Raw genomic sequence first — 24,919 nt, forward strand, 5'->3', positions numbered from 1 at the left:
GTCAGTGTGAATCTCTCTGTGTTCCCCACTTGCCAAAATTGTGTGCTGTATCTATATTCAATGCAAAACCCTTTATGAGCTGTCACGTGCATCTTCTCATTTGATCCTCACTGACCCTCTCCTGAGGATGTTCATTTCATACCCATTTCAAAGATGGTGAAACTGCGCCCCACATATGCTATGACTATAAAAGTAGGATAATAATGAAGACCTTGTAGGGATGCTATGATGATTATAGGGTATTTAAATTACCTAAGAAGCAACATTATATAAAGATTAGAAATACAACATATGTGCTCAGGTTCTCTGGATTCAGTTCCTGACTTTCCTATTTGCTGACTATGTGACCTGTGTCACTCAACTTCTCTTAAGACTTAGTTCCATCACCTGCAAGTTCAGTTCTCTCTCCTGATCCTTTGTACCTGTATGATTCATTATAAGCAAGGTATTTATATATAAATAACTATTTTTAAAATTGGAGTTATGCTGTCTGTAAAATTCTATACTCTTACTTTTTTTCACTGAAGGTTCTATGTTTTTCCCCATACAATAGTGGGTTTTGACCTTTCTCATTTTCTTTATTAAAATTCTGCATGCTGAACTGTAACATCCTTGTTGCTAGAAAGAAAAAAATCCAAATATACATGAAGGAAAATAATAGCCGTAATTTAAGGAACGCGTGCGACAAACTTGCAGGCAGACATTCACATGCAGAGATGCTGAATCTCAGGGAGCTCAAATGATTTACCCAAACCCACACAGTGGATCAGTGGGAGAGCTAGGAATAGATGGAACGTGTTTTTTAAAAAGAAATGCCAGAATAAAAACTCCACTGGAATTTAAACAGCTAGACCTCTTTTGATAAAGGATCTTTAAGCAGCTTCAAGGTATAAAAGTCTCTTTAGATGTTCTTGGTCCCATGAAAAACAATCCTGGGTGGCAATGCATACAATTGATGGATGCAACCTAGAAGGAGAAATTTCAGGAAAACTGAGAACAAAGCTCTCTGTCCCCGCTCCTCTTCCCGTCTCCCACTGCACGAATGGAGAGTTTACGTACAGCCATAGAATTTGGTCACCCTTCAGACTATCTCCGAACCGTACTTTTTGTGATAAGAGACAAGAGAAAAATTGACCTTTAAAAATCTCGTGTTCCAAGGAAGAGATAAAGATTTTGCAAGCCTTTTGAAAGAAGGCACAGAATGTATTATAGCAAATGACAAAAACTTCTCCCAGATGTGTACAGAAAGGGGAGGCGCATTCCACCCTCCCTCCCCAGGGCCTTCCCGATGCTGCTCACAGCCTATTGTAAGACTGTTCTGTGGCCAGACTGCAGACAACAGCGAGATGAGTTTGGCTAATGGGCTGTCAAGCCAGAGGAACAGCTAAGCCTGCAGAGAGACTGATGGGCTTGTTATACCCTGCCATGCGACCATCAATTTAAGGAATCATGCAAACAGCCACAGAACAGTGTTTACTACCTGCTTATCCTTATTCATTCTTCTAATCTCCACTTAAGCACTCTCTCTTGCAGGAGATATCCCACCCCAGCCTGAGCTGGGCTCCTGCAGTTAGGACTTCCTTGGCCCGGGTGCTTCCTTCTTTTCTGGCACTCTGTTGTCTCTGTCTGACCTGATGCACAACATTGAATTCTTTAGGAGTGAGACTGTTTTATCCCTGTGGGTCCAGTGGCTAGACAGAATGGGTGACCCTGCTGGCCCCAGAATGGGTGCTGAGTGAACACTGATAGGCTCGTCCCCTTTGCCTTCTTGCCAAGAAAAGGAATGAGCTCTTCTTGCAAGGAATGGCTGACATCATGCCCCCTAACCCTCAACAGGCCCTGCCAAACTGGTTGAGCAGTTTGCTTTAGGAGCCTCACCTAATCATTTACACGTCTGTTTTTATTCAGCAAACATGGCACTAACTGTGTGCAAGGTGACATTGTAGCTCAGGCATCTGAAGAAATGTGCCCAAGGCCTCATGGTTAGAGAGTGACAGAGCCAGGGGAGGATTTGGATCTTTGGCCTTTCAGCCTGGATTTCTTTCGCTCATCCTCCTCAATCCCCAGTGTTCCAGGTCAGCTTTGGGGAAGGCACCGAGGAGGAATGGGAGATTGAAGAGTCCCCTGCAGTCAGGGCACATAGCTGTAAATGTGAGCAGGATCTGGTGCTCTGTGCTCCGGCTGCCATTCATACCCAGGCTTCAAGTTCCAGGGTCTGGAGCGTGTGAACCACTTCGGAATGTTTCATTCAGTGGCTCAGAGACCTGAACCTGTGCTTTGGATTTTGATTCTTTTGGGTTTGCTTCTTAATCTCTACCCTGCCTTTTCCCGACTGTTCCCTTCTCTTCCTCCTTTTCCTTTGTTCACCCTCCCTCCCCCAGCAGAGGCCACTCCTGAGCGGGTCACTGCTACCCCATGCTGGTGACTGGCTTCTCTGACACTTTCTTCTGCCCATCTTCACTGACCTGTTAAGGAAGTGGGAAGAGAGGGGCTTCAGAACCACAAAGAAAAAGGAAGTTTCTGTGGAATAAAAACAATTTTTTCTCAAAAGTTTCACTGAAACTTGGAAGGAAATAGAGGGAAATCCTCTCTATTTTTCTGATTTTTTTTTTTCCTGCTGTGAGAAACTCTCATCTTTTACTAAGAAAGGCAAATCCATGTAACAGACAATCCATAAGTCATTCATCTTAGGTGTCCTGTACAAGTAAGTAACGTAGAAGGTGCTTGGAAAATGTAAATGTTTCTAACCCAGCCAAACCAGACCGTCCCCAAAACTATATATTGATGTGTTTTCTGTCTACCCCAGGATTTGCTTTTCTGTCCCCAAAGCACACTTTCTCCTTCACATACAAATCTTCTAAAATTCGTCATCTATGCCTAAAAAAACTAAATTGTGAAAGCTCTTCCCTTACCATGGAGTAGCCATATGCAGTTTCGGCTGCCATATGCTGCACGTGAAAACATAAAGCGGGTTTTACATGAAAACTGGTCTTGTAAAATGCAGCCTTTGAAAAGAGTTTTGTGGGCCCTACTCATGTGTGTAATATATCTTATTTAAATATGATTGTCTCTATTGGTAGAAGCTTGCCCGCATTTACTACTCAGCAAATATTTGTCAAATGTGTGATTAGGAAGCGGCAACACAGCAGAATGTAAGCAGACACAATCCCTGGCCTTGTATCAATCACTCTCACCCACAAAGCACACAGTGAAAAATCCCCTGCTCCCAGGATATCTTGCAAGAGCCCAGCTGACAGGATATCTCCATTTCTCAGCACCCCAACCTAGATCTGGTGATCTCCTGGTGATCTCCACTCCCCTAATTTACATGGATGGTGTTGTGGCTCTGTTTATCTCTAAGGTATTCTGCATTCAAAAAGGGCAGCCCTGGAATGTATGCATAGGGAGGGGCCAAGATCAAGATCGGGACCAGTGGTGCAGTTACCAGGGTATGAGCTTAACGGACGTACCAGGAGCTTCTAGTAACAATCACTTGCCAAGTCCTTCTTAGGTTCTCCGTATGCTGAGTACTAATGCTAATCTTCACAGCATCTCTGTGGAGTTTGGTGATTCACTTAACAGATGGTGAAATGAAGCTCAGAGCTTTTGTTGGGACTTTTACTTCCAAGATAGTGTCTAACTAGGTCATCTCAAAGAACTGCTGACCACAAGGCCCAACGATTTATTTTTAAAACTCAGCCAAGAAGGAAAGCGGAAACAGGGGAGCCCTGGATCCCAGTAGCATGACAAAACAGAGTAATGGGCACAGAACCAGGGGCACATTCCTAGAGTCAGGAGGCAGGGCACTTTCACTGTAGGGCAACGGAGGCCCAACAGGAAGCTGCGACCCTCAGAGGCCAGGTCTGAGAAATGGGCTGTTGGATTGGAGAGATGACACCGAGGCATCTTTTTGCTCTCACTCTAGGGAGTGGGGACAGGGAGACAGCTGTGAGAGGTGGAGCCTACACCACAAACCTACTGAAATCTAAACTTACATTGCAGAGTGGGGCTAGACTGCCAAGCTGAACAATTTACCTGAAAAGCAGTCCCAGACCACTGGTACCCTGGGGTGGCAGGCAGAAGGAACCAGGAACTAGATCCCCATATGAAAAGCAGGCTGCCTAGAGCTCACGGTCAGGATCGCAGAATGCACAGAAAATGACTGACCATGCCCTGATTGAAGCCAACAACAGCGACACACAGAAGGTTGCTGCCACTCCCAAGAATTTAACAGCCTGAGAAAGGCTATAGTCTTTGTGTGACTGAGAGATAAAATCATGTATAAAACCAAAAGAATGGAACAAGATCAAGAAACAAGCACATTCCATAAAGTTCTAAAGAGACCACTGAGAAATTTTAAAGTATGGTAATTCAAATTAATGGACCAGAGGACAAATTAAACAGCAGACCAGACACAAATGAAGGGAAAATAAGTAAAGTAGAATATATATCTGAGGAAATACATCATAATGGAATGCAAATAAAAAGATGGGAATTAAGAAAGAAGTTGAGAGACATCAAGGGTGGGAAAGGTCCTTTACGCATCTAATAGTGTTCCTGAAGAAAAAGACCAGAGAGGCAGAGGGGAGAATATTCAGAGAGTTTATAAGAGAATTTTCCAAGGCTCATCAGAGACACAAGGTCTACTTAAAGGACCTGTGGTGTGGCGTATCACCCACTGAGTGGAGCATGCATACACACTAGGACCAGGCTTAGAGGCAGGTTTTCAAAAAGTTCTCCGGATTGTCCCACAATGCCCAACAGAAGCTTTGTACTTCACACCTGGCTGCAGGGGCAGAGGGATGAACTAAGGAATCGACCATCTCTCTTTGTCCCTCATTATGAACATAAGAAGAAACAGAGGCTTGGAGAAGTTGAGCAACTCATACAGTTCACCTGGAAACTGGATATAAATCCAGGCACTTTGACTGGAGAGAGGCTCGCTTCAGCACTGCATTCTCCCCTGATCACAGAAGGAAAGTCTCCTTCCAGCTGTGCCCTGTAAGTCTGATCCTTAATCAGTGAAGCAGCCCTAGCCTGGATACAGCCATCCTTCATTCATTTTTCAGACCTCCGGGAGGGCAGTCCTTGTTCTGTCTAGTTCTGGGTCCTGGGATACTGAGAGGAATCAGCAGTGGATCTCCAGGACCCCATTGTCTGGGGAGGAAAACAATCACAAGTACAGTACTGGGGAGAAGTGCTCAGATAGAAAGTGCCTAGGATGTTTGGAAACCACTGAAGGGTTATGTTTTAGTAGGATTCATAAATCCATGTTCTCCATTTAAGAAACAGTTCCTAAGAGTCTCTCCAGGGCAGCTCAAAGAAGATTCTACACCTGAAGAACTGACTCGGCCTCTTCCCTACCATCTACATGACCTTCACATTATATTATCACCTTGAGCCTGTGGTTCCTTCTCTCTAAAATGAGGATGATGACAACAGCCACCTCATAGGGCAAGGAGGGCTCAGTGATATATTTCTTGTGAAGTGTTTAGCACAATACCTGGCCCTTAATCCTTGCTGCGATTTATCATCTGTTTAATGTAGATGTGACTAATACCCACCCTCATTCCTGGCACAAGAGCACAAATCCGTCCTCAGTAGAAGGAAATTCTGCCCAGAACTTTCTAAACAAAGCTAACAAAGCTAAGTCATCATCCTTTCCCAGAGCTCGAGAGCACAAATCCATCCCCGGTAGAAGGAAGTTCTGCCCAGGTGCCACAAAGCAGAGTATTTGTAAAGCGGGGCAAGACTGGCTTCCAGAGACTGCACTGGTGGTAAACAAGAGCAGGCAAGAGCTAATAAAATTTCAAATTAGCCATGACTTTTCACAGCCCTTCAATTGTGCTAGCTGATTTAATGGTCAACGTCCCTGCTCACTGGGATTGAATAATGGAGCATTTCTGCAGAGTTATGGATGCAGCAGCTGAATCTGTCGTGCTAACATCAATAGCAGAATGCAAATAACCCTCCGTTTGGGCTGTAATTATGTGTTTAAGAAACGTCTGTCAGGGGCAGAGTGAGGATATATGATGGGGCCTGCAACTGCAGGAGAGGACAGGTGCTTTGCTAGGCAGGTGTGTCTGGGGCTGGAACGGGAGCTACAGTTAAGACCCAGACAATGCTGGGGTGAAGGAGGCCTTGCTGCATATCTCAGCATGAACCTGACAGATGAGATCAGGATGAGCTCAGGATGAATGGCCCTCCGCTGGTAAGCCATGTTTTAAGTTCAGGAGCTGGAAAGGAAAGTACCCCTTAGTAAGCATTTATTGTGTCAGCTGCTATCTTTCAGATACTGTGCTGGATTTGGGGACATAGTACTATACAGATATTCCTCCTTTAATACCTACATGTTTAATGACTGTTTGGACTTACAACCTGTCTTTTTTTGTACAGTTCTGTACATCTTGCTGATAGAGCCTCAGTGTCTCTTTTGTACAGTACACCTGGCTTATACAGTACTGTGATTTTTTGTGATTTTTGTATTGTATAACATAGTACTGTAGTTTTATGTTCTGTTATACATTATAGCTCTGCATGTAAGAATTATGCAAATAAAAGCTAAGTCATCAAGTTAGAGTTTCCTTTGACCAAGTCTTTGTTCGGAATATTGTAATGTGCATTCTATATACAGTTCCTCATTTAGCCACCAGTTCATTTAGTGACCTAGTCTCAGGAGTATGCCTTGGTCACTAAATGAGAAGTGCCTGTACCCTGTTGTATTTTAGGCACATTCACTAAACATGAAAAGACAAATGTCTTTGAAATATGCATTATTTCTATAATGTCTGATACTGGGGGAAAATAAGCTATCTGACATTTTTTGGATATTGAGGCAAAACAAGAAGGTTGCTTGTTTTTCCTCAATATCCAAAAATACATATGATTTGCCTGGCTGGATGCAGAAGGGAGTGATGTGGAACACGGTCTGATGAGACCTGTTGATCACATATCATGCAGGCAGAGCAGCTGGGTAAAGGGTCAGAAAAATTTGTCAGTGCACTCTTCATTGGTCTCACTTCTAGGGACTATTTGGTTCCAATATTTCCTCAGGTGATAATAAAACTGATGCATTTGGAGTTAAATAAATTCTCAGATATAAACAAACTCTTTAAAAGTGATGTCACCTTTGAAACTTTTTGATATGCAAAAATGATGTCTCCTATCACATTGTGGACCTATTTCCTCAAGGGTTATATACACACTTCCAAAGCACAGGAAACAGTTGAACAACTGACTGTCGTTGTTGTCTCTTGGCTTTGTGATTGTTTTGTTTGTTTACTTTTTGACTTACACTCTTGGTTACTAAGCTCCTTTACTACATACTTTATATGTCTTTCTATCCTCCAAGGTATTCACTGCAGAGATGGGCAGAGCAGGGGCTCCAGTAATGCCAATTTCACTGTCAAGGATATTTGGCGTTGCCAGTGATTTTTACAGAGTCAAGCAGGTTCATGGCTCTGTGATATATTAGTAGTAGTACTGTATTTTAGTCTCACTGGTCCCTTGCAGTGACCTGCAGAACTTCCTTCATTAATGAGCCAAAATTATCTGGGCATGGTGGCACAGGCCTGTAATCCCTGTACTCAGGAGGCTGAAGTAGGAGGCTCACTGCAAGTTCAAGGCTAGCCTGGGCTACAAAGCGAGACCTCTAATAATAATAACAGTTAATAATAAGCCAAAATTACACAGTTTCCTTTGACTGCTTCTTTGTTCTGAATATTGAAATGGACATACCATGTACAGTTCCTCATTCAGTGACCAATTCATGTAATGACCTAGTCGCAGAAACAGACCTCACTAAATAGGGGTGTCTGTACTGTTTTTTATTGTATAGCAAATAACTTATATGATGCTTTTATTATCTCCATTAAGAGATGGAGGAAACAGAGGTCAGAGAGTTTAAGTCCCACAGTCGTTAAGTTTCAGGTCCCAGATTTCATGGGCCTCGTGTGGAAATGGGAAAGAAAGACAAGAGATTTTTATCCTTAACTTACTTAATGAGAAGATGGGGTCCTTGGGAAGCTAAGTAGCTTGCCTGAGCCACACAGCTAGTGAGGACTGGCCAGCCTGACCAGTTCATATGCGATACTCTGGTGGTAGCACTTACACTGTGAGCTCATGAAGACAGAGGTGGGTTGGGTATAGCTGCGTTACTCCCCTATTATTGATGAGGAAAGCAGGGCTCGGACACATTCAGTATAAGAGCTAGTCCATGGTCAACGTCACAAGCAGCACTGGGCCTTGAACTTCAGTCTCTGGGCCTCATGATCCTTGCACACTGCTTATGGGACTAACTGAAGATAGGGCTCTCTGGCTTTTATGGACTGGCATTTGGTTTCATCTCCTGCTTTAACTATTTCATTCATTTCTCTCCTATTTATGTAACAGTCATGTTTTGAACATGTCTAATAAGTGCTAAGAGTACATCAGAGATTATTAGAACCGACCTATGACCAGGGTGGTAGGGAAAGTTGCCCAATGTCACACAGCAAAAAGTGGTAAAGCCAGAATTTGGACTCAGTAAAAAAATATTGGTCATCAGACTATTCTCTGCCTACAAAACACGCAGAATGCAGCCCTGGCTTTTCCTGTCCCCTGCTGCGGCCACTGTCCCTTGACAGCTCGGTTTTTTGTTTTTTTGTTTTCACCTGTCTTAAACTGTTCTTTGGATGTCTGAAAAAGTACTTTGGGAGGATGTGACCCAAATTCTGTGAGCTGATAGAATATCTTTAAGCTTTGGGAAGATGAGAGAGCTGTGCTGCAATTTTCAGACCTGAAGAAATTCATCCATGTGGTACAGATTATTCTTTGCAAAATAGCAACATACAGAGAGCAGAGCTGGGCCTTCAAAGGGCTGAGGACTGTGCCTCAGACTATGTCACTACACGCCGTGGGGGCGATGCGAGAGTTACAGCTGTCACCAGCATTGCTTCTTCCTCTCCCAAAGCCAGGCAGTCACCAGGTCTTAGAGCTTTCTCCCCTAAATGTCTCTCAAAACGATCTACTTCTCTGAGTCTCTGCTGTTCTACCTCGCCTATGCTGCCTTTATTCTTTACCTGTGCATCCTCAGGGCCACTCACCCTCCCCACTCCACCTATCACCTCACCCTAGTTTCTCTTCGGTTTCAACTGAAGTGCACATCAAATGAAGTTATCCCATGTTTTGAACCTTCGGTGGCTCCCACAGTTCTGAGGATGAAACATAAACTCCCTAACCTGCCCTAGAGGGCCCACACAGTCTGCTTCTGCCCTCCCACATTCTCTTCTTGGGCCATTCCCCTCGCCTTCTAAACATCAGCATCTGAATTTAGCAGTTCAAGTGTTTGTGTGATCCTCATCTCTGCGCCTTCATCTGTACCATCCCTGCCATGTCTTTGAAAGAAAAAATAAAAAACAGACACTGCACACTCTTTTGTCTGTCTCTTCTGTCACACTGGTAGACTAGGATCAGACCTAAAGAACCTGGACCTTCTTGGTACCCAGAAAAGGCTTTGGCTTATATGAGCACATAATGTTTTCAGTGAGTGGAAAATGAAGAAGGACTAGATGAAGGTGTTGTATATGAACATGACTAGCAGAACATAGCTGTATAAACCACATGCTCTGTTTTCCCTCCAGATGGCTTGGTGGACTGCATGGACCCTGACTGCTGCCTGCAGCCCCTCTGCCATATCAACTCGTTGTGCCTGGGCTCCCCCGACCCTCTGGACATCATCCAAGAGACAAAGACCCCTGTGTCCCAGCAGAACCTGCACTCCTTCTATGACCGCATCAAGTTCCTTGTGGGCAGGGACAGCACACACATCATCCCCGGGGAGAATCCCTTTGATGGAGGGTGAGTCCATGGGGCCGGAGCTCTTAGTGAGAACTGAGTACCCTCCGTGGCTATGCTTGGGTGGGAGGAGGCCAGGAGGCTGAACCTCAGGAATTTGTCATGGAATATCAGGGGGTCAGAGCAGCGGCCTGCATTAGCCACTTTATAAAACTGCTGTCCAAGGCACCCAGAATTTTTATGAGCATTGTTGCATTGTTCCTGCTGGGTGATAGATGGAGAGAGTGAAAAATCAAAGGGCCAAGGGGAATCTTGGATCAATACCCACTTTGCAGTCAGCTCTTCTTGATCCTGTGGTCTCCTGATGAGCCGAAGGGCTTTGGCGCTGTTCCTCCTCAGAGCTGACATCCAGAAGGCTTTGCTGTCTGGGGGTGGCAGGGTATCTGCTGTGTCCCAGCCCATGTGCCCACACAGTCTTTTTCCATTTGTGTCATTGGTGGGACAATTACTCACTAAAGTCTACTCCATGCCACATCTATTGCTAGGATTACAGAGAGGAGGACAGTCTCTGCCTTTTGGTCCCTCATGGTCCACTAGGAGACTTAGAGGGAAGCAGCGGATATTTACTGTGTGCTTGGGCAGAATCACACACCCAGAGACTCTATGACACAGAAGAGGAACACCTGGGTGGGGCAATACCAAAGTTTACAAACCGACTGACAAAGATGAAGAAAGCTATCTATGCTGGGGGTTGTTCAGGGAGAGTGAGAAGCTGGTGCAAAGGCCCCTGAGGCCAGATAGGGCACAGAAGCCAGCAAAAAAGAGCCTTCTGTCCTCTGCTCCTTGTGTGAGGACAGTGAACCAGAATAAGGGATCCAAGAGGAGGGATTTATAATTTCTTTTGAATGTCTTCCAATGTGGTGATGCCTCCTATGTGCATAGATTTCACTAAAACTCAACACAGTGAATTCAGCAGGCACAGACTATGTGCCTTCTACAGTAAGGACTTGTGCCAGAGGGTCCCTGCCCTAAAGGGAGTGATGAGGGGGAAGAAGGGGACAGTCAGCAGGGCTTTATCACTGGGTATATGGAAAGAAGGGTCTCCCGCCTGGACACTGGATAGGTGGTAGTGCTGTCACCAGAGTGGACCTGAGAGTGGGAACAGGTTGTAGGAGAGCAAGGTGATGACCTCCACCCTGAACAGGAGAAGGACAAGGCAGGGGCATTCCACAATAGGATACCCAAGAGGAAGTATCTGTGGTTTTAAAAAATCGTGGCATTCGCTCACACAGAGCGTAAGGCTGAAAGTTCCTGATTTGGGACACCATCAATGACAAGCACTGGCTGAATCCATGGGTACACAGATGCTTGTGCCAGAGGCATGTGTGAGGGGGGAGAACAGAGGCTGAAGACGGTGCCAGTGGCACCCCCTGTGAGGCAGCTCCTGTCCTCCCAGGTAGAACTGGGGACAACAGTATGTCTCTGTGCTGTAGCTGGTGGAGCCAGAGTGTAGACTCACAGGAATGTCAGCCCTGAGAGCCCACGTGCATCCCATTGCCCTAGCCCGTCCTTGCAAGGAGCATAGTGGCAGATGGTCACCTTGCTGGAGGCAAAGTGCACGTTAGAGTGCACACCCTTCTCCCTGTCCCAAGAATATGCAGAGCCTGGCAGGGAGAGTGGCTTCTCCACATTCACAAGGCCAATCCAGCGGTGGAGCCAAGAGCAGAAAAAGTGAGGAAAAGTCTATTCATTTATCTTGGCCAGAAACACTGCTTTTGTCTCTGGGTAGGAAGCTTCCTGCTATTTTATTCAATTGTGCAATTTTGTATGTATGCTTGTGGGCCTTCCCTTGGCATGAGCTCTTTTAATCAGCTAGAGATAAAAATAATATTCCTACCAAGGAAAGTGTTACTTGCTCAGCCCTTCATTACCGGGCCCATATGGTATCTGATGGGAGTGACGGCTCGTTGGCTGCCTGTGGCTGTTCTGCTCTGGGGGTGCCCTTCCGTGCCAGCCTGCTCCAAGGCAGCAGGGAAATATCCCCTGCGTGTCCTCCTGACCACTTACTGAGCCTGCTGCTTGAGTGCTGCAAGTCACTGCGGGACCTGCAGTGGGATCTCAGCAATGTCGCTCCAGCAGATGTGACTCGCCTCGAGGAAGGCACATGTGGACCAAGAAGCCCGTGCTGGGGAAATGGGCTCAGTAAGAGAAAATGAAGAGACCGTGGAGTCCAGGCCAATAAGGGCTTCAGGCCCTGGCTCTGCCACCCCTGGGTAAGTAGCTCTGGGCCTGTAAATGTCTGCCGATCCCTCCACAACTGAGTCCTCCGGGAAGGCTCTCTGCAGCTTACTTTTTTAGCCCTTGGTAATTGTTCAAGATATACATGCATATGAGTTGTCTTGAAGAATGAAGAAATGAAGGAAGGAAAGAAGAAAAGAAGGAAGAGATGGAAGTTGGGAAGAAAAGAGGGAGGGAGGATGGATAGATGGATACATTATTTTATTTAATTTTATGTTGAGGATTTAGAGATCAGAGAGTTTAAATCAGCTGCTGAAATCCACACTCTGGATGAGTAGCAGAAGCAGAAGTCAGCCCCCAGATCAGTTTTTATATGCCTGTCACCTTCCGTTAAATTACATACACTTTGAAAGCAGGGACCATTCATCTCTCCAAACCTATAATACTTCAGGCAGGACCCAAAACATACTACCTGCTCTACAAATGAATAGATAATGGAAGCTTCTGAAATGTTACTTTAAAAATTCTGTTTGCTAACATCAACCTGAATCATTGCATCACTGCTCCTTGCTGATCGAGAGTCCAGAGAAACAGCCATCTCTCATTGAGGATACCCAAACAGAGTCCGGGGTGAAGTACACCTACATAACTAGTCACAGATACACGAGACGTGGATGCCTTTCCTGTTAGATCACCTCTCGCTGTCCTGATCTGGGCCAGTGGAAGTGCTCTTGTGTGTAGCTGGGATAAAGTGAAGTCAGTTGCCATGTCTGAGCCATCGCTTCTTTTCTCGCACATATGGGAGTATGGTCTAATGAGGGCCCAGAGTTTCGATCCTGACTTTGCCTCCCACTAGCTGAGTGTGATCTTGGGGAAATGATTTAAATTTAACCTTTGTGCCTTCAGGTATGAATTGGTAATAATAGTAACTATTTCATAAAAGCCATAGGAAGGGCTAACTACAATAAAGTGCCCAAGCCAGGGCTTGGTACATAGCAAGTGATGAGTAAATGGAGCTTTCATAGTGGCAGCATGTCTTGAAGCCTCAGAATCAGACGGAAGAAATGAGGGGAGGAGGATGGATGGATACATTATCTATTTTATTTGGATCTGGATCCAAGACTGCTGCATCAACTTTCTGGCTGTGTCACTGTGAGAAAATTCCTTAACCTATCAGAGCTCCATCTCATTTCAAAGTTTGGGGTAACAAGGGCTTTGCCATGGGCTTGCCAGGGGAATTAAGTGGGGAAGGGGTGTTCACATAAAGTCTCCCCCTAGTACCTGCCACACAGAAATATGTTTACTAATTACATGGTGTGGTAGTGATTATATGAAAAAGCACTTCCAGCTCCACTTCCTTAATTGGAAGTCAAACTTGAGAGTAACCTGTCCTCCAGGGTAGTCTGCAGCCATCCAGAGAGGAGCCAGGATTAGATTGTTGAATCATTGTTTGAGGAAGGGAATCGGCCGCCTTCTTGCCAGCCGGCTGTCAGCCGGGATCCTTGTTAGAGAGGAATCCAGTGGCACTTCTCCAGAGAGCAGGAATTCTGATGGGCAGGCAGACCTGTCTCAGTTCCCAAGGGTAGCAGTAATAGGCCTGTGCCTGACAGACAAAACCCCATGTCCTCCTGCAACCCGCATGCTGTGCACAAGTTGGATAGTTTGTCTGAGGTTTCATTGAACAGTTCCAAGACACAGGCTGCCATCCAGAGACCCAGCAGCAGTACTGAGATTGGCAGGAAAGGCAGGCCAGTGAGGGTGAGCTCCTTCGTTCTGCAAATCGCTGGCTGTGTGTGTCAGGCCCAGGATGCCTAAAGGGTGAGGAGTTCAAGGCCAGGACAAAGTGGCTTAGACTCCCGTCACTGAGGCAGGCAAATAACCCACCCTGAGATCCCAGGCTGTCCTCACAGGTGACCCTGTGCCTAGGCCAGGAAGCAGGAGTCTCTCCAAGGGGACACATAATACCAGGAAGTACATGGGGGGTGCTTCTGCATGGTACCCCAGCTGGTGCCAGAGGCAGCAGAGCAGGGACCAGCTGGGGGAGAGCTGGACGGCAGCTCCCCAGGGTGTGAGAGCCCAGTCGAGTTCAGTGGGCTGACCACAGAGCTGACTCAGAACTGAGGCAGGAGTGCTGCCAGATGGACCGAGAGGCTTTGGAAGGCCAGCTTCAGGATCCTATCATATCCCCCTAGGTCCCATAGTTACATGCAATGCCTGACCCAGAGCACATGTTCTTACATGTTTGATGCAGACAGTAGCTCTGTCTGACATTCCACCACTGCTGTCCTTGTCGCCACATAAAGTGATAGAGTTGTAAATGATCTCAGCTGATCCAAAGTAGGAGGGACACAGTAGGCATGGAGACCACCGTCACCAGATGAGGTGGCTTGAATACCATCATTCTCTCATGGCCAGGGTGCCCAGGGCCACCTGCCTAGTGGAACACCTGTCCTGACCTGGAGTCGTAAACATGAGTGGGAGAGGAGAGGGCCCTTTGGTCTAAGGTGGAGGAAGGATCCCCAGCTGGATTATCTGTACCAAAGGGAGAGACAATCAGACACTGACTGTGGGGCTTGGGCTCCAATGGCTAGGAAAGAGAGGTACACCTGAGACTTCTAGAGAAATACTCACAGCAGAGCTGCTTCCCACTGCAGGCTGTGTCTGCTGTCCTGGAAAGGACTGGCCAAGTTGAAAGGCTAGACCTGGGCAAATGTCCTACAGTGCACAGCTACAGGTCGCTAATGCTGGGCCCCTACAGTGTGCAGTTACAGATCGCCAGTGCTGGGTAACATCGACATTCATAACAAAGGAGCCCTCGAATCCTCTTTGTGAAAGCCCAAGTCACTTGACTATAGGTTCAGAACACATTTGAGGACACTGTATTGGTCTGAGAAATAATGTGATGTTGAAAAGTCATGCTGGGCTCCTCTAAGCCTAATAGGCTGTCCACTCACTCAGGCAAGCAGATGCATGTAGACAGGGAACCATGAAACACAGCTGAGAGGAGACCCTGAGCCCAGAGAGGAAAGATTCACAGAGTCAGGTGGAATCAGAGCATGACATCCTGTAGAGAGGATCAGACCGTATGGGGAGAAGCTGAAGGTCTCAGAGAAGGACACCCTGCCAAATCACACAATGATTCCCTAACACCTGCTCTGTACTGGGCTTGGGAGAAGAAAGCCTGGTCTCAAGGCCATTATTTTAGGGTCTTTAGGGGTCTGTGCCTTGTCACTGAACCCCAATACCTAGCAGAGGGGCTTGCCCAGTGTGAGCTACAGTGACTGATAGAATAAATCAGGAGCCAGCCTCTCCTCTGCTGAGTGCCTGAAGAGAGGGGGAGACACAGCAATCGGAGAGCTCACAGGCAGGGCTCCCACCCCAGTGTGTGCCCCTGAACCCTGGCGCAGCTTCATTCCTCCCCAACACAGAGTGCCCCGAGGTAGCCAGCAGTAGACACTGGTGGTTGAGAATGAGTGAACAAATGAAGGAATGAAGACTCTGGCAAGCAGTGGCTTCGGGCCTGAGACAAAGATTTCAGTGAGGAATGTGTGTACAGTAAACTGCTTACTGTAGAATCCAGTAACATTGGACTTAAAAATACATTCTAGATTAAGGAACCAGTATGAGGAACAGCAGGACTTTCTAGGATAATTAGACAACGGAGAGAATTTTAATGGGACTGGAGGATAATTATGGTGATACTGTTTTCTAAAATAAAAGTCAGGAGACATGCTCCAACATTTGAAATCAAGGTGACCTGAGGCGTGTGATCATGGCCAGCAAAGGCAGAGGGAGGAACATGGGAGAGTAGAGGCCAGAAAGGTGGTGCAGGGTGGGGGCTCAGAAAGATCTGACCCTCATTGGTCCACAAACTGGGTTAGAGCATTACATCCCAGCAAGGACTCAGAGTCAGCTCTACACAGAAGGGAAGTAGCCTTGATTCCCAAGGCTCAAAATCTCCTTCATTCCCACTGAAGAAGAAAAAATCATGAGAAAGAGGGAAAAATGCTAAGATATGCAGTATAATTTTTTTACCATCCCACTGAAGAACTAAAACCACATAGAAGTGTCAGTGGCACAGCAGTTCCGGAAGGGCATTTGCTCTTCATCCCAGACTCCACCCCATCTCCAGCCCAGGCCCTAGACAGCCCTCCGAGACCCTCTGAGAGGGCAAGCAGTGGAGATCATCTAATGGACTTCAAATAAACACCGACTTCCTGACAGCTGGCCTCTGAGCGAATTTATTATTGAGTTACACTCCTGCATTTTCAGAACAAGCTGAGCTGACAAGCTATCCCATCAGTTTGAAAAAAAAAAAAGCAAGAAAGAAAGACAATGATAAATTACCTGATGGAAGATGGGAGAAGGTAAAGATCTTACTTCCTCCAAAATGTCAGCCATAATATATTATTCATGTTGGTTTTTTAAAAATCCCTCCCCACATTGAAATGAATGTTTATGATGATAAAGCAACTCAGTGAATTCAGTTGAGGATGCAGGCAGCAACTTCTCACACCATCCTGATGAGCAGCTAACAACTCCTCCTCTGCCACTTGATCATCCCTTTATTGATTTCAGAAACAAATTACGATCTGTGTTTGCTTTGTAGCTTAAGCTTATTCCCAGTTGTCCATCACAGGAAGCATTAGCAGAGGATGCTGTGGTGACACAGAAACAACCACGGGTTTAGAGAGAGGACCTGGGTGCAGTCCTCTGCAAGGGGGTGCTCAGTTACCCCTCTGTAGTGGGGGTTACTAATTCCTAACCAGCCAGGTACTTCTGAAGAGCTACAATATGCGGAAACCCACTAGCTGGTACACAGTACACATTTAATAGAACACCTAACCAAGGATGTGTTCTGTGTCAGAAGAGCATCATTTGAAATGTTCTGTGCATTTTAAAAGTACAAATACTTTTAATCACTTCCAGACCATAGGACACAGGGACTGGATTTATCACCCTTGTTTTAGAGCTGTGAAAACTAAGCCCAGAGAAGCTCAATCGACTGGCCAAGGTTATAATGTCATAGATGGCAGAGCCCAGCATTTAACACCGTGCTTTGTGGGCACCAAGTCTAACGTACCGAGTGTCTGCTTCCTGCTGAGTCCTGCAAGTTCCCAGCTCAGCATCTTCAGTTCAGAAATGTGCACAATGTGCTGTCGCTATACCCTTCCTCCCTAGCTGCCCCGGCCTTCTCTCAGATGCTACACAGCGCAGTACACACGGCATGCAGTAAGACGGGGTGCTGAACAGCACTGGACTCAGAGTCAGGTGGCCATGGCTTGGAGCCCAGACCCGCCATCTACTGTGTGGTCTTGGGCCTTTTAATCTGTCTGTGCATTGTTCTCCTCCCCTGTCATGTGAGCATCACAGTCCATCTCTCATGGGAATGTTGTGAGGATTAAATGAGATACACAGTGTATAGATGTTGTAGAAGTAAGCGTTTACTGTCAGTGGCCCCTATCACTAATAACAATAGTGTCCACGTTAGCATGAGCCGTAGGGTTAGTATTCACACAGGTTTTGGTGTCACTACAACTGGAAGGAAAATGAGAATCATGGCGAGAAGCATCACAGTAGAGCATACTGACAAATGTCCTAGCACCTAGGATGGCAGAGGTGAATGGCCCCTTGACCTCAACAGACCCTTTGCGGTAGAGGGGGAAACTTTCCTGCCTCTGCAGGTTAGCAGCTGAGCCTGCATCCTTGAGACCCTAGAGTCCTAAGTCACAAACTTTAACTCCAGTGTTTGTAGGTCAGAGGCTTGCTGTATTTCCATCCAATGCTGATAAACTTCAGACAATAAGAATTTAAAATATTTAGGGGCTGGGGATTTAGCTCAGTGGCAAAGTGCCTGCCTGGCAAGTGCAAGGTCGTGAGTTCGGTTCCCGGTACCGGAGAAAACCAAAAACAAAAAAAAGAATTTAAAATAATTGGAAAGCCAGGCCTCCCAGGCAAAAGTTGTCCTCAGTGGAGAACATAGGTCAGGACATACAGCCTCAGAGTGAGTCTCACAGTGGGACTCTGACAGGGACACACGTGACCCCTGAGGGGAACTGGGCAGAGGCCAGAGATCCCACCCCACTTGCTTCTGCCTCCTCCTCCCCCGACTGTGGGGACGTGTGGCTCTGACCTGTAGGCCCCTGGCTGGGCCTAATCCCCATCAGAAGAGAGGACCTCAGAGCAAGCCCAGCCAGCCACTCAGCCAAACATCCTGCCTACCGTTTTTCTGTCTGGTCCACAACTTGCCAGCTCTGCTGAGCAGATTTCTGTGTAGTTCTTGAATCTCAGATCAGTTTCTATGCCTGAGTTCCTGATATAAGCACTTGGTGAAGCTACCACTCAAGCGTCACTCCCTTTGCCTGGTTTCTGCACTCACCGTGGCTAGGTCTGAAGCTCCACTCTTGCTATGCTTAAGGACATAGAAATTACTACCTGGTGACACACAGCGCATCCATACCCAGATGGTATGCTATGCCTGTCACCCATCACATCCTCTTCCTTTGTCCCTTGAGTTACTATTTCTCTTAAATGTCACCTGTATGCTGCTATACAACTCAGATCAGACCTGTTGGGTAGGGCTTTCTACAGCTGCATTTCCCCCACCATTGCGCTGTAAGTGGGTCTGGTCATGCTGTATTCTAGTCTCCCTTTCCTGATGAAGCAGGCCCTGCCCTCTGCCCTGACAGGAAGGCAGGACACACAATCACAGAATGAACTTATCCACGGGGGGGCTGTATCTGGGCTCATGTTAGAGCTGGCTGCCTCATGTTTCTGTAACAGCACAAACCACCTCCTGACAGTCCCCTGAGAAGCGGATCTCTGGGTGCACCACATAAGAACAGCCTCTCAGACATGCACCACATGTCTCATGTCCCTATGCACAGTGACAGTGTTTCTCAGACATGCATGTCCCCAGACCTGGCCAGGCAGGAGCCTTGCACTCTGCTGGCCACCCTCACTCCATCTTGGTTCTCCCTCACCCAGCTAGTGAGCAAGTATTGTAAATAGTCAAGGACTCATATATGCACCTTTGCCAGCTAACAGAAAATATTCTAGAAGATTCTTGTAGGAGGAGACTCAAAGCATCAGCATTCAGCAGTGAGGTTATCCCCTGTGTGGGCTGTTAGAGCTTCAGGCTGGAAGCTCATGCTTCCTCAGTGCCTGCAGGATCTTGGCAGCCTCATTAAACTAGGAGGCCACAGAGGAGTGGCTTCTGGGCTCTCCAGGAGCTAGGACCTGAGATTCCTGAGGACACCAGAAGCTGCTGAGCCATCTTGTCATTGGGTGGCCTCAGTGGGAAGTACTGCACCATCCCAGAGAACAATCACATTCTCACCAGTGAATGAGAAGCTTGGACACAGTCACTCTGACGAATGTTGCAGCTCAAAGGTTAAATCCTAGTACCCACACAAAGGAGTCTGCATTTCCTCTTCCCTCTCCAGAAATGTACTCAAAATGGTCTATGGCGGCATCATGTTTGTGATGAATTAGAGTCCTTCTGTCTCATATATATTCAACATTCCCAGCAAGACATATAGAAGCTTCTGGTAAAGTCTGAACTGAGCCAGTTCCAAATGGAAAATGGGCACTTGGGCAGAGTCTGGGTGCTCTGACTCAACTCATGGGATGTATTACAGTCACACTGGGAGGACTTGCTAGGTAGAACCCAAGAGATGGCAGATGCCAGACCCTGAAGGGCTTCAGGTGCCCAGCTAGACAATTTGAATTCTGTCTGTACCTAGGACACTGAGTTACTAAATATAGGTTAAAAAATTTAAAGTTCTTTTTAATTGATAAAGTTTGGAAAGTGAGATCTTAGATTACAAAGTACCACAAGGGAAGACCTGATCCAACTCCCACCCCCTAATGTGGCAGAAAGGATAAAGTATAGCGATTAGATCAAGTTTCATTGGTTTTGGTCTAAGATCATTGAAAGACACACGTAGTAAATGAAGGAAGAATTTTGGCCTAAGCTATCAAGAGTGAAACACAACAAGAAGTTGGCTTTTAAATATAACAATATGTATCTTTTAAAGTTTATTTTTCATACAAAGCATTTACCTCACCTCTACCATTTTAAATGGTGCAGTGGTCGCAAAGTAGTCTATTTAGTACAGGAAGGAAAACATTAGGTCTTCTATTTATATTTACCTTTATCTTAAAAATAAAAAAGCAAGAATGTTTTATTCCTATAGAATATGATTTTCACGAATTTGCTCCATTGGTCCCTATTTACTTGGTTATATGTCTAAAGCAGCAATAAGAAACAGAGCCAGTATATCCACACTAATTAATTATTGAGTGTGTGCGTACAGATGTGTTTGTGTGTGTGTGTGTATGTGTATATCTGTTCTTAACTAGACCTACTCATAAAAAAGTCAAGTGGCTTAAGAAGATTTCTGCAGTATAACCAGAAAAGGAGGAAAATACTGACAGTACAATTACACACCAGCATGAAAATGGTAGAGAAATGGGTCTCCTGCTCTGAGGACAGCCTTCCTCAGCATCTGTATGAGGTTCAACATACTACTACTCACTCTTGTCCTGGCTGACAAGTTAGCCAAAAGATTCAAAATTACCAAGAAAGCTATCTGAAATATGAATTTGTATCCACTAAATCTCTTACTAAGTGATATTTTGTTTTCCAATATCAGTTGATGCTGACACATACAAACAATTTACAAACAAATATATCAAAGGATCCTGCTTAAGAATGTTTGCAGAAAGGACATGCAGTCAAGTAAGAGCCCTGCCCTGTTGATGGTAACTCTAGATTTTGAGCCAACTAAGACAAATTTAGATTCCGTTAGGTATGTTCGATAGTAAGTAACTTGGGAAGGAAGTGACTGTTTCAGATTGTCATGGATCAAAATTGGTGGGAAAAAAAAAAAAAAAAAAAATTGGTGGGTCCTGCATTGAATCTTCGCTCACTGGCATCTCGCTGCAAAAATGGGGAAGTCTAGTCCCTATATGCATTTTATTTTCTTGCCTGTACCATGAGAAGTTTGAAAGAAATGACTGGCAAGGTGTCTTCAGACTCTAACATTTCATGATTGGGGCACTCCCAAGAAAATTATATGAATGAAAGACATCAGGCTGGAAAAGTTGGCTAAGGAAACTAAGGCAGAACATCAGATGGAAAAGTAGGAAGAATACTTTACAGATCACACTGTGTGGCCAGGCTGGACAGATGGTCTTTGAAACTGCAGTGGACAGTGTCAGGCTGTCACAGGAATCACATCCCCACCAAGTGGTGGTTATTTGTCAGGTTGCCAAATGAGGCTTCCTATCTAGGCCCAGGTAATGTTCTTACAAGACTTGGATAAATTGCGGTAGATGCTGTGAAGATCTCATTCAGTCAGCAGGAGTTTGCAGGCAGCAGTTTAAGAGTTTGTATAAGCCAGGCATATAAATCCATTTAAAGAATACAATATAATGCAAAGGAGTGACTTACATAACCAGTGACAGCATAGAGCAGTAAATACTCTAAAGCAAAGAAAGCCTATAGTTACTCGCTAGATCACAAGTGACTTTTTTTCCAATCTCCTGAATACCAGCTTAATTAGTGCATTCTTTTAAAAAAAGAGAGAAAGTAAAAGCTGTTTTTCCTTTATCTCCTTGTGCAATATACACTGAATAATGCATAACTTAATCTCGAGGATTCTTTGTCTTTTTGTAAAGTTTTTCAAGCAAGAAATGCAGGCAGAGGCCAAGCGAGCCCTCCAGGGGAAGGGATCTTGGCCTTGGGAGGCATTTTGGGTCAACCTCATGAAAAGGCCTACTCCTCGCAGCCCTAGGCATCTAACCATATCCCTGGCAAGGTCAAGTAGCTCAAAGTTCTCTGACATCACTCTCACCTTAAGTAACAGAAGCACATCATCACTTTCTTTATTTAGTAAATAGTCTATTAAGAGTTTACACTCTGCCCTGCCTTCAAATGCCAAGGCAAGCAACTGTTTCAGAGGAGGTTTTCCTTTGCCCACTCAGAAATGAGCATCAGCCATACCCATTGCTTGGAATAGAACACTGAGGAAGATGCCATTGGTCTTGTCTTCCAGGAGATCCTGCTGTGCTGGGGAAAAAGATTGTCTAGTTGTGTGACAGCACTCAGAGTTTATGCGGCAGTAGGTCAGATGGGGCAAAAGCAGTGGACAGTGCCAGGTGAATGCACTGGAGAGGCAAGATGCAGTTTTCAGGTGAACAAGATAGGCGAAGGGATCCAGATAGCAGAACATTTCAGAGACACATGTAAGCTTTGTACGAGCTCCATTAAGATTCTGAAGCCACTTGTAGTGGGGCTACTTGAGCTGGCTTGTGTAGCACCAGATTAAAACAATTACAAATTCTTAAACAGATGTTGGATTCTGTTTTATGCCCAGTTGGGAAGAACTTTAGCACACTTGACAGATGAGAGGATGGAGGGAGGTTCGCAGGTCAGATGACTCTCCAAAGTCACCCTGTTAGTTACCAGAGACAATTAAGAACCACACCCCCTGCCCAGAGATATTTCTACCCCTTCTCCCAGAATGACAGAGAAGGTTGGGTTTTTCTTTGCTTCATTCCGCTTGGTGGTGGTTTTGTCTCTCCAACATGTTCCCCTCTCGATCCCAAACCTGGCCACTGTCCTCAGACAGATCTTCTTTCTCTCTGTGCCATCAGCAACGGCACCTTGCTGAGTGTATAGTTGGATTAATGCCAGTATGTTTGTCACCTCCCTGGCCTGGCGAGCGTTCCCTCCTGGCAGAGTTCACCCAGCCTAATTGCTTGTTTTGTATCCCAGCTGCCTGACATATGCCAAACCCATGTGTTGACTCCCTGATTTGGAGACAACTACACCAGGGCATTTCAAACTGGCTTTTGTGAGCTCTAGCAAAAGTAATTGGAGACTGTGAATGATGCTTTTTCATAACTTTAGCACCTAAAGTTAGTGCCTGGCTCATAGTAGCTGCCCTGGCTTTTATATTAAAGTGCATTTTAGTGGGTTCAGACACATGACACAGTGGAAACAGTAAGGACTTGAAAGTGAGAAGTCCTAGTTTTGAGTATCAGCTCAGCCAACTGAGTTTCTTTCTGGGTGACAATGAGCAAGTCTTTTCTCTCTGATTTTAGTTTTTTGATCATTATTCACTTACCAATCATGAAGCAATATCCTATGCTTACCCTTTCCCCTGAAGATGAGGTCCCAGTCCTCCTCTAGCTCACATGTAAGCACTCTGTGAATGTGGATGATATCATCATAGGACAGTCACAGTAATAAAGAGACACTGGTAAAATATAGAGGAGCCCAGAGGAGAAGGTGATTAATTGAGTCAGGAAGACTTGGTGACAGCTTTACTGAGGTGATGACAGTGTAGAAGGGACTCAAAGATGCAGAGAAAACAATACCTCAAGACCCCATTATACCAAAACAGTGATCCAGGAAAATAAAACACATCACATATAGGACTGGTGAGAAGAGGACCACCTGAGCTAGCTGGAAAGCCAAGTTGATGACAGTGATTTGAAACTCATGTCAATGGCTTCTCACCAGTATTGTCTTCCATTGGGGAATTTCACACTCAAAGCAGCAGCTGTAGCTTAGCCACAACCCCAACACCAAGCAGCTACCTGACCCTTAGGGTGGGGACAGAGTTCCAGTGGTTTGAGGAAGCAAGGTCATACCGGCCCACACAAACAGATTAAGTGTTTGGAAATTGTGGAAGTTGGCTACGAAATGTAGCCACTATTAAAAATTAAAATATAGAAAATTAAATAAATTACTTTAAAAATGTATAAATACTCAAAACTTACAGCTTCCTACATATTTTACAATTTGCTTTTGAAGTGACAGTGTCGTTGACTATGATGGGAGTAGTCAGATGGTCCTCTTATCCTGCTGTGCACCTCTTCCCAATTCAGGTGCATCTTGTTGGTAGCCTGACGTCAGCCACGATAGAAGTATTCATGCCACAGCAATGAGCAAGTGCTACAAATTTTAGCTGGGATTTTAAAAGTCTGTTGTTAAATACTAGTACACCACTGCTGGAGTCCATTGCAAATGCAGAGGAAGAAAGCCAGCATTGAGAATCCTAACACTCACACCTTTGCAAATCGCCCTAAACAGAAAAGTGTAACATGAGACATTTCAGAGGCCTCCACAGAGCCAACTTCCTCATCTGCTTTTCTCCAGGAAAGGCTTTATGTTAAACTGGATTTTCTTGACAACTGAAAATCATGGTCAAATGGAAGGTAGATAGACGTGTTTTTCTCCAGGACTTGATCTCTGAGCCAAATGCCTGCTTTGGCATGAGAACTCTATGGCCTAGAGGAGTACATGGAGTCAGCTTAATCTTCTCCAGAATCCAAGAGCAGTCCACAAGAGCCTGCATTAAAATTAGATCTGCTGGTTTGCCAAATCAGAGGCTACATGATAGCTAAATGGTGCTGATTTAAGGTTCACCAATTATCAGGCAATCCCCAAAGAGAGATAAATCAGAGAAGGCTGGCCCACATGTGCATGAGGGGCAGCAGCCAAGGCAACCCCCAGAAGGAAACCATCCCAGAGGGCTGGTTATCGTCCAGGCAGAGTCCAAAGGTATACATGTCAGGAGAAGGCTGGATAGTAACCAGCATCAAGAGATGAGATCTGTTAGTAATTCTCTGGACAAAGTCCCAACAATAAGAAATTCAATTGTCCTCCATTAAAGAAAGCATCTCTCAGTACCAGTTGAATATAATTGATGGAATAAATCTTTCCCATTAGCGGAGAGATAATTTCACATAAATATATTGGGAGACCTTCAGAGCAGGACTGAAAGTCTTTGCTGAGCCTCGCCTGCTTCACTTGTTTGCCATGTAATTGCATTTAGACCAAGGGCCTCGGAAGGAAACCGCTGACTGAATTAACATTAACCAGATTGTGTGG

The 24,919-nt window shown here is 45.5% G+C and overlaps 1 protein-coding gene across 8 annotated transcripts in view; it reads left to right on the top strand.

Moving 5' to 3' along the window:
- Nucleotides 1-24,919, top strand: part of Tenm4 (teneurin transmembrane protein 4) — a 715,396-nt gene that overhangs the window by 618,458 nt on the left and 72,019 nt on the right. For all 8 annotated transcript variants that reach the window (XM_013511959.1, XM_013511956.1, XM_013511957.1 and 5 more), the window contains one exon: nucleotides 9,621-9,837. In XM_013511959.1, coding sequence (XP_013367413.1) covers nucleotides 9,621-9,837 — 217 coding nt within the window. The remainder of the gene's footprint in view (nucleotides 1-9,620; nucleotides 9,838-24,919) is intronic.

This window comes from Chinchilla lanigera, unplaced genomic scaffold (assembly GCF_000276665.1).
Source record: "Chinchilla lanigera isolate Chin_1 unplaced genomic scaffold, ChiLan1.0 scaffold00013, whole genome shotgun sequence".
Lineage (NCBI taxonomy): Eukaryota > Metazoa > Chordata > Mammalia > Rodentia > Chinchillidae > Chinchilla > Chinchilla lanigera.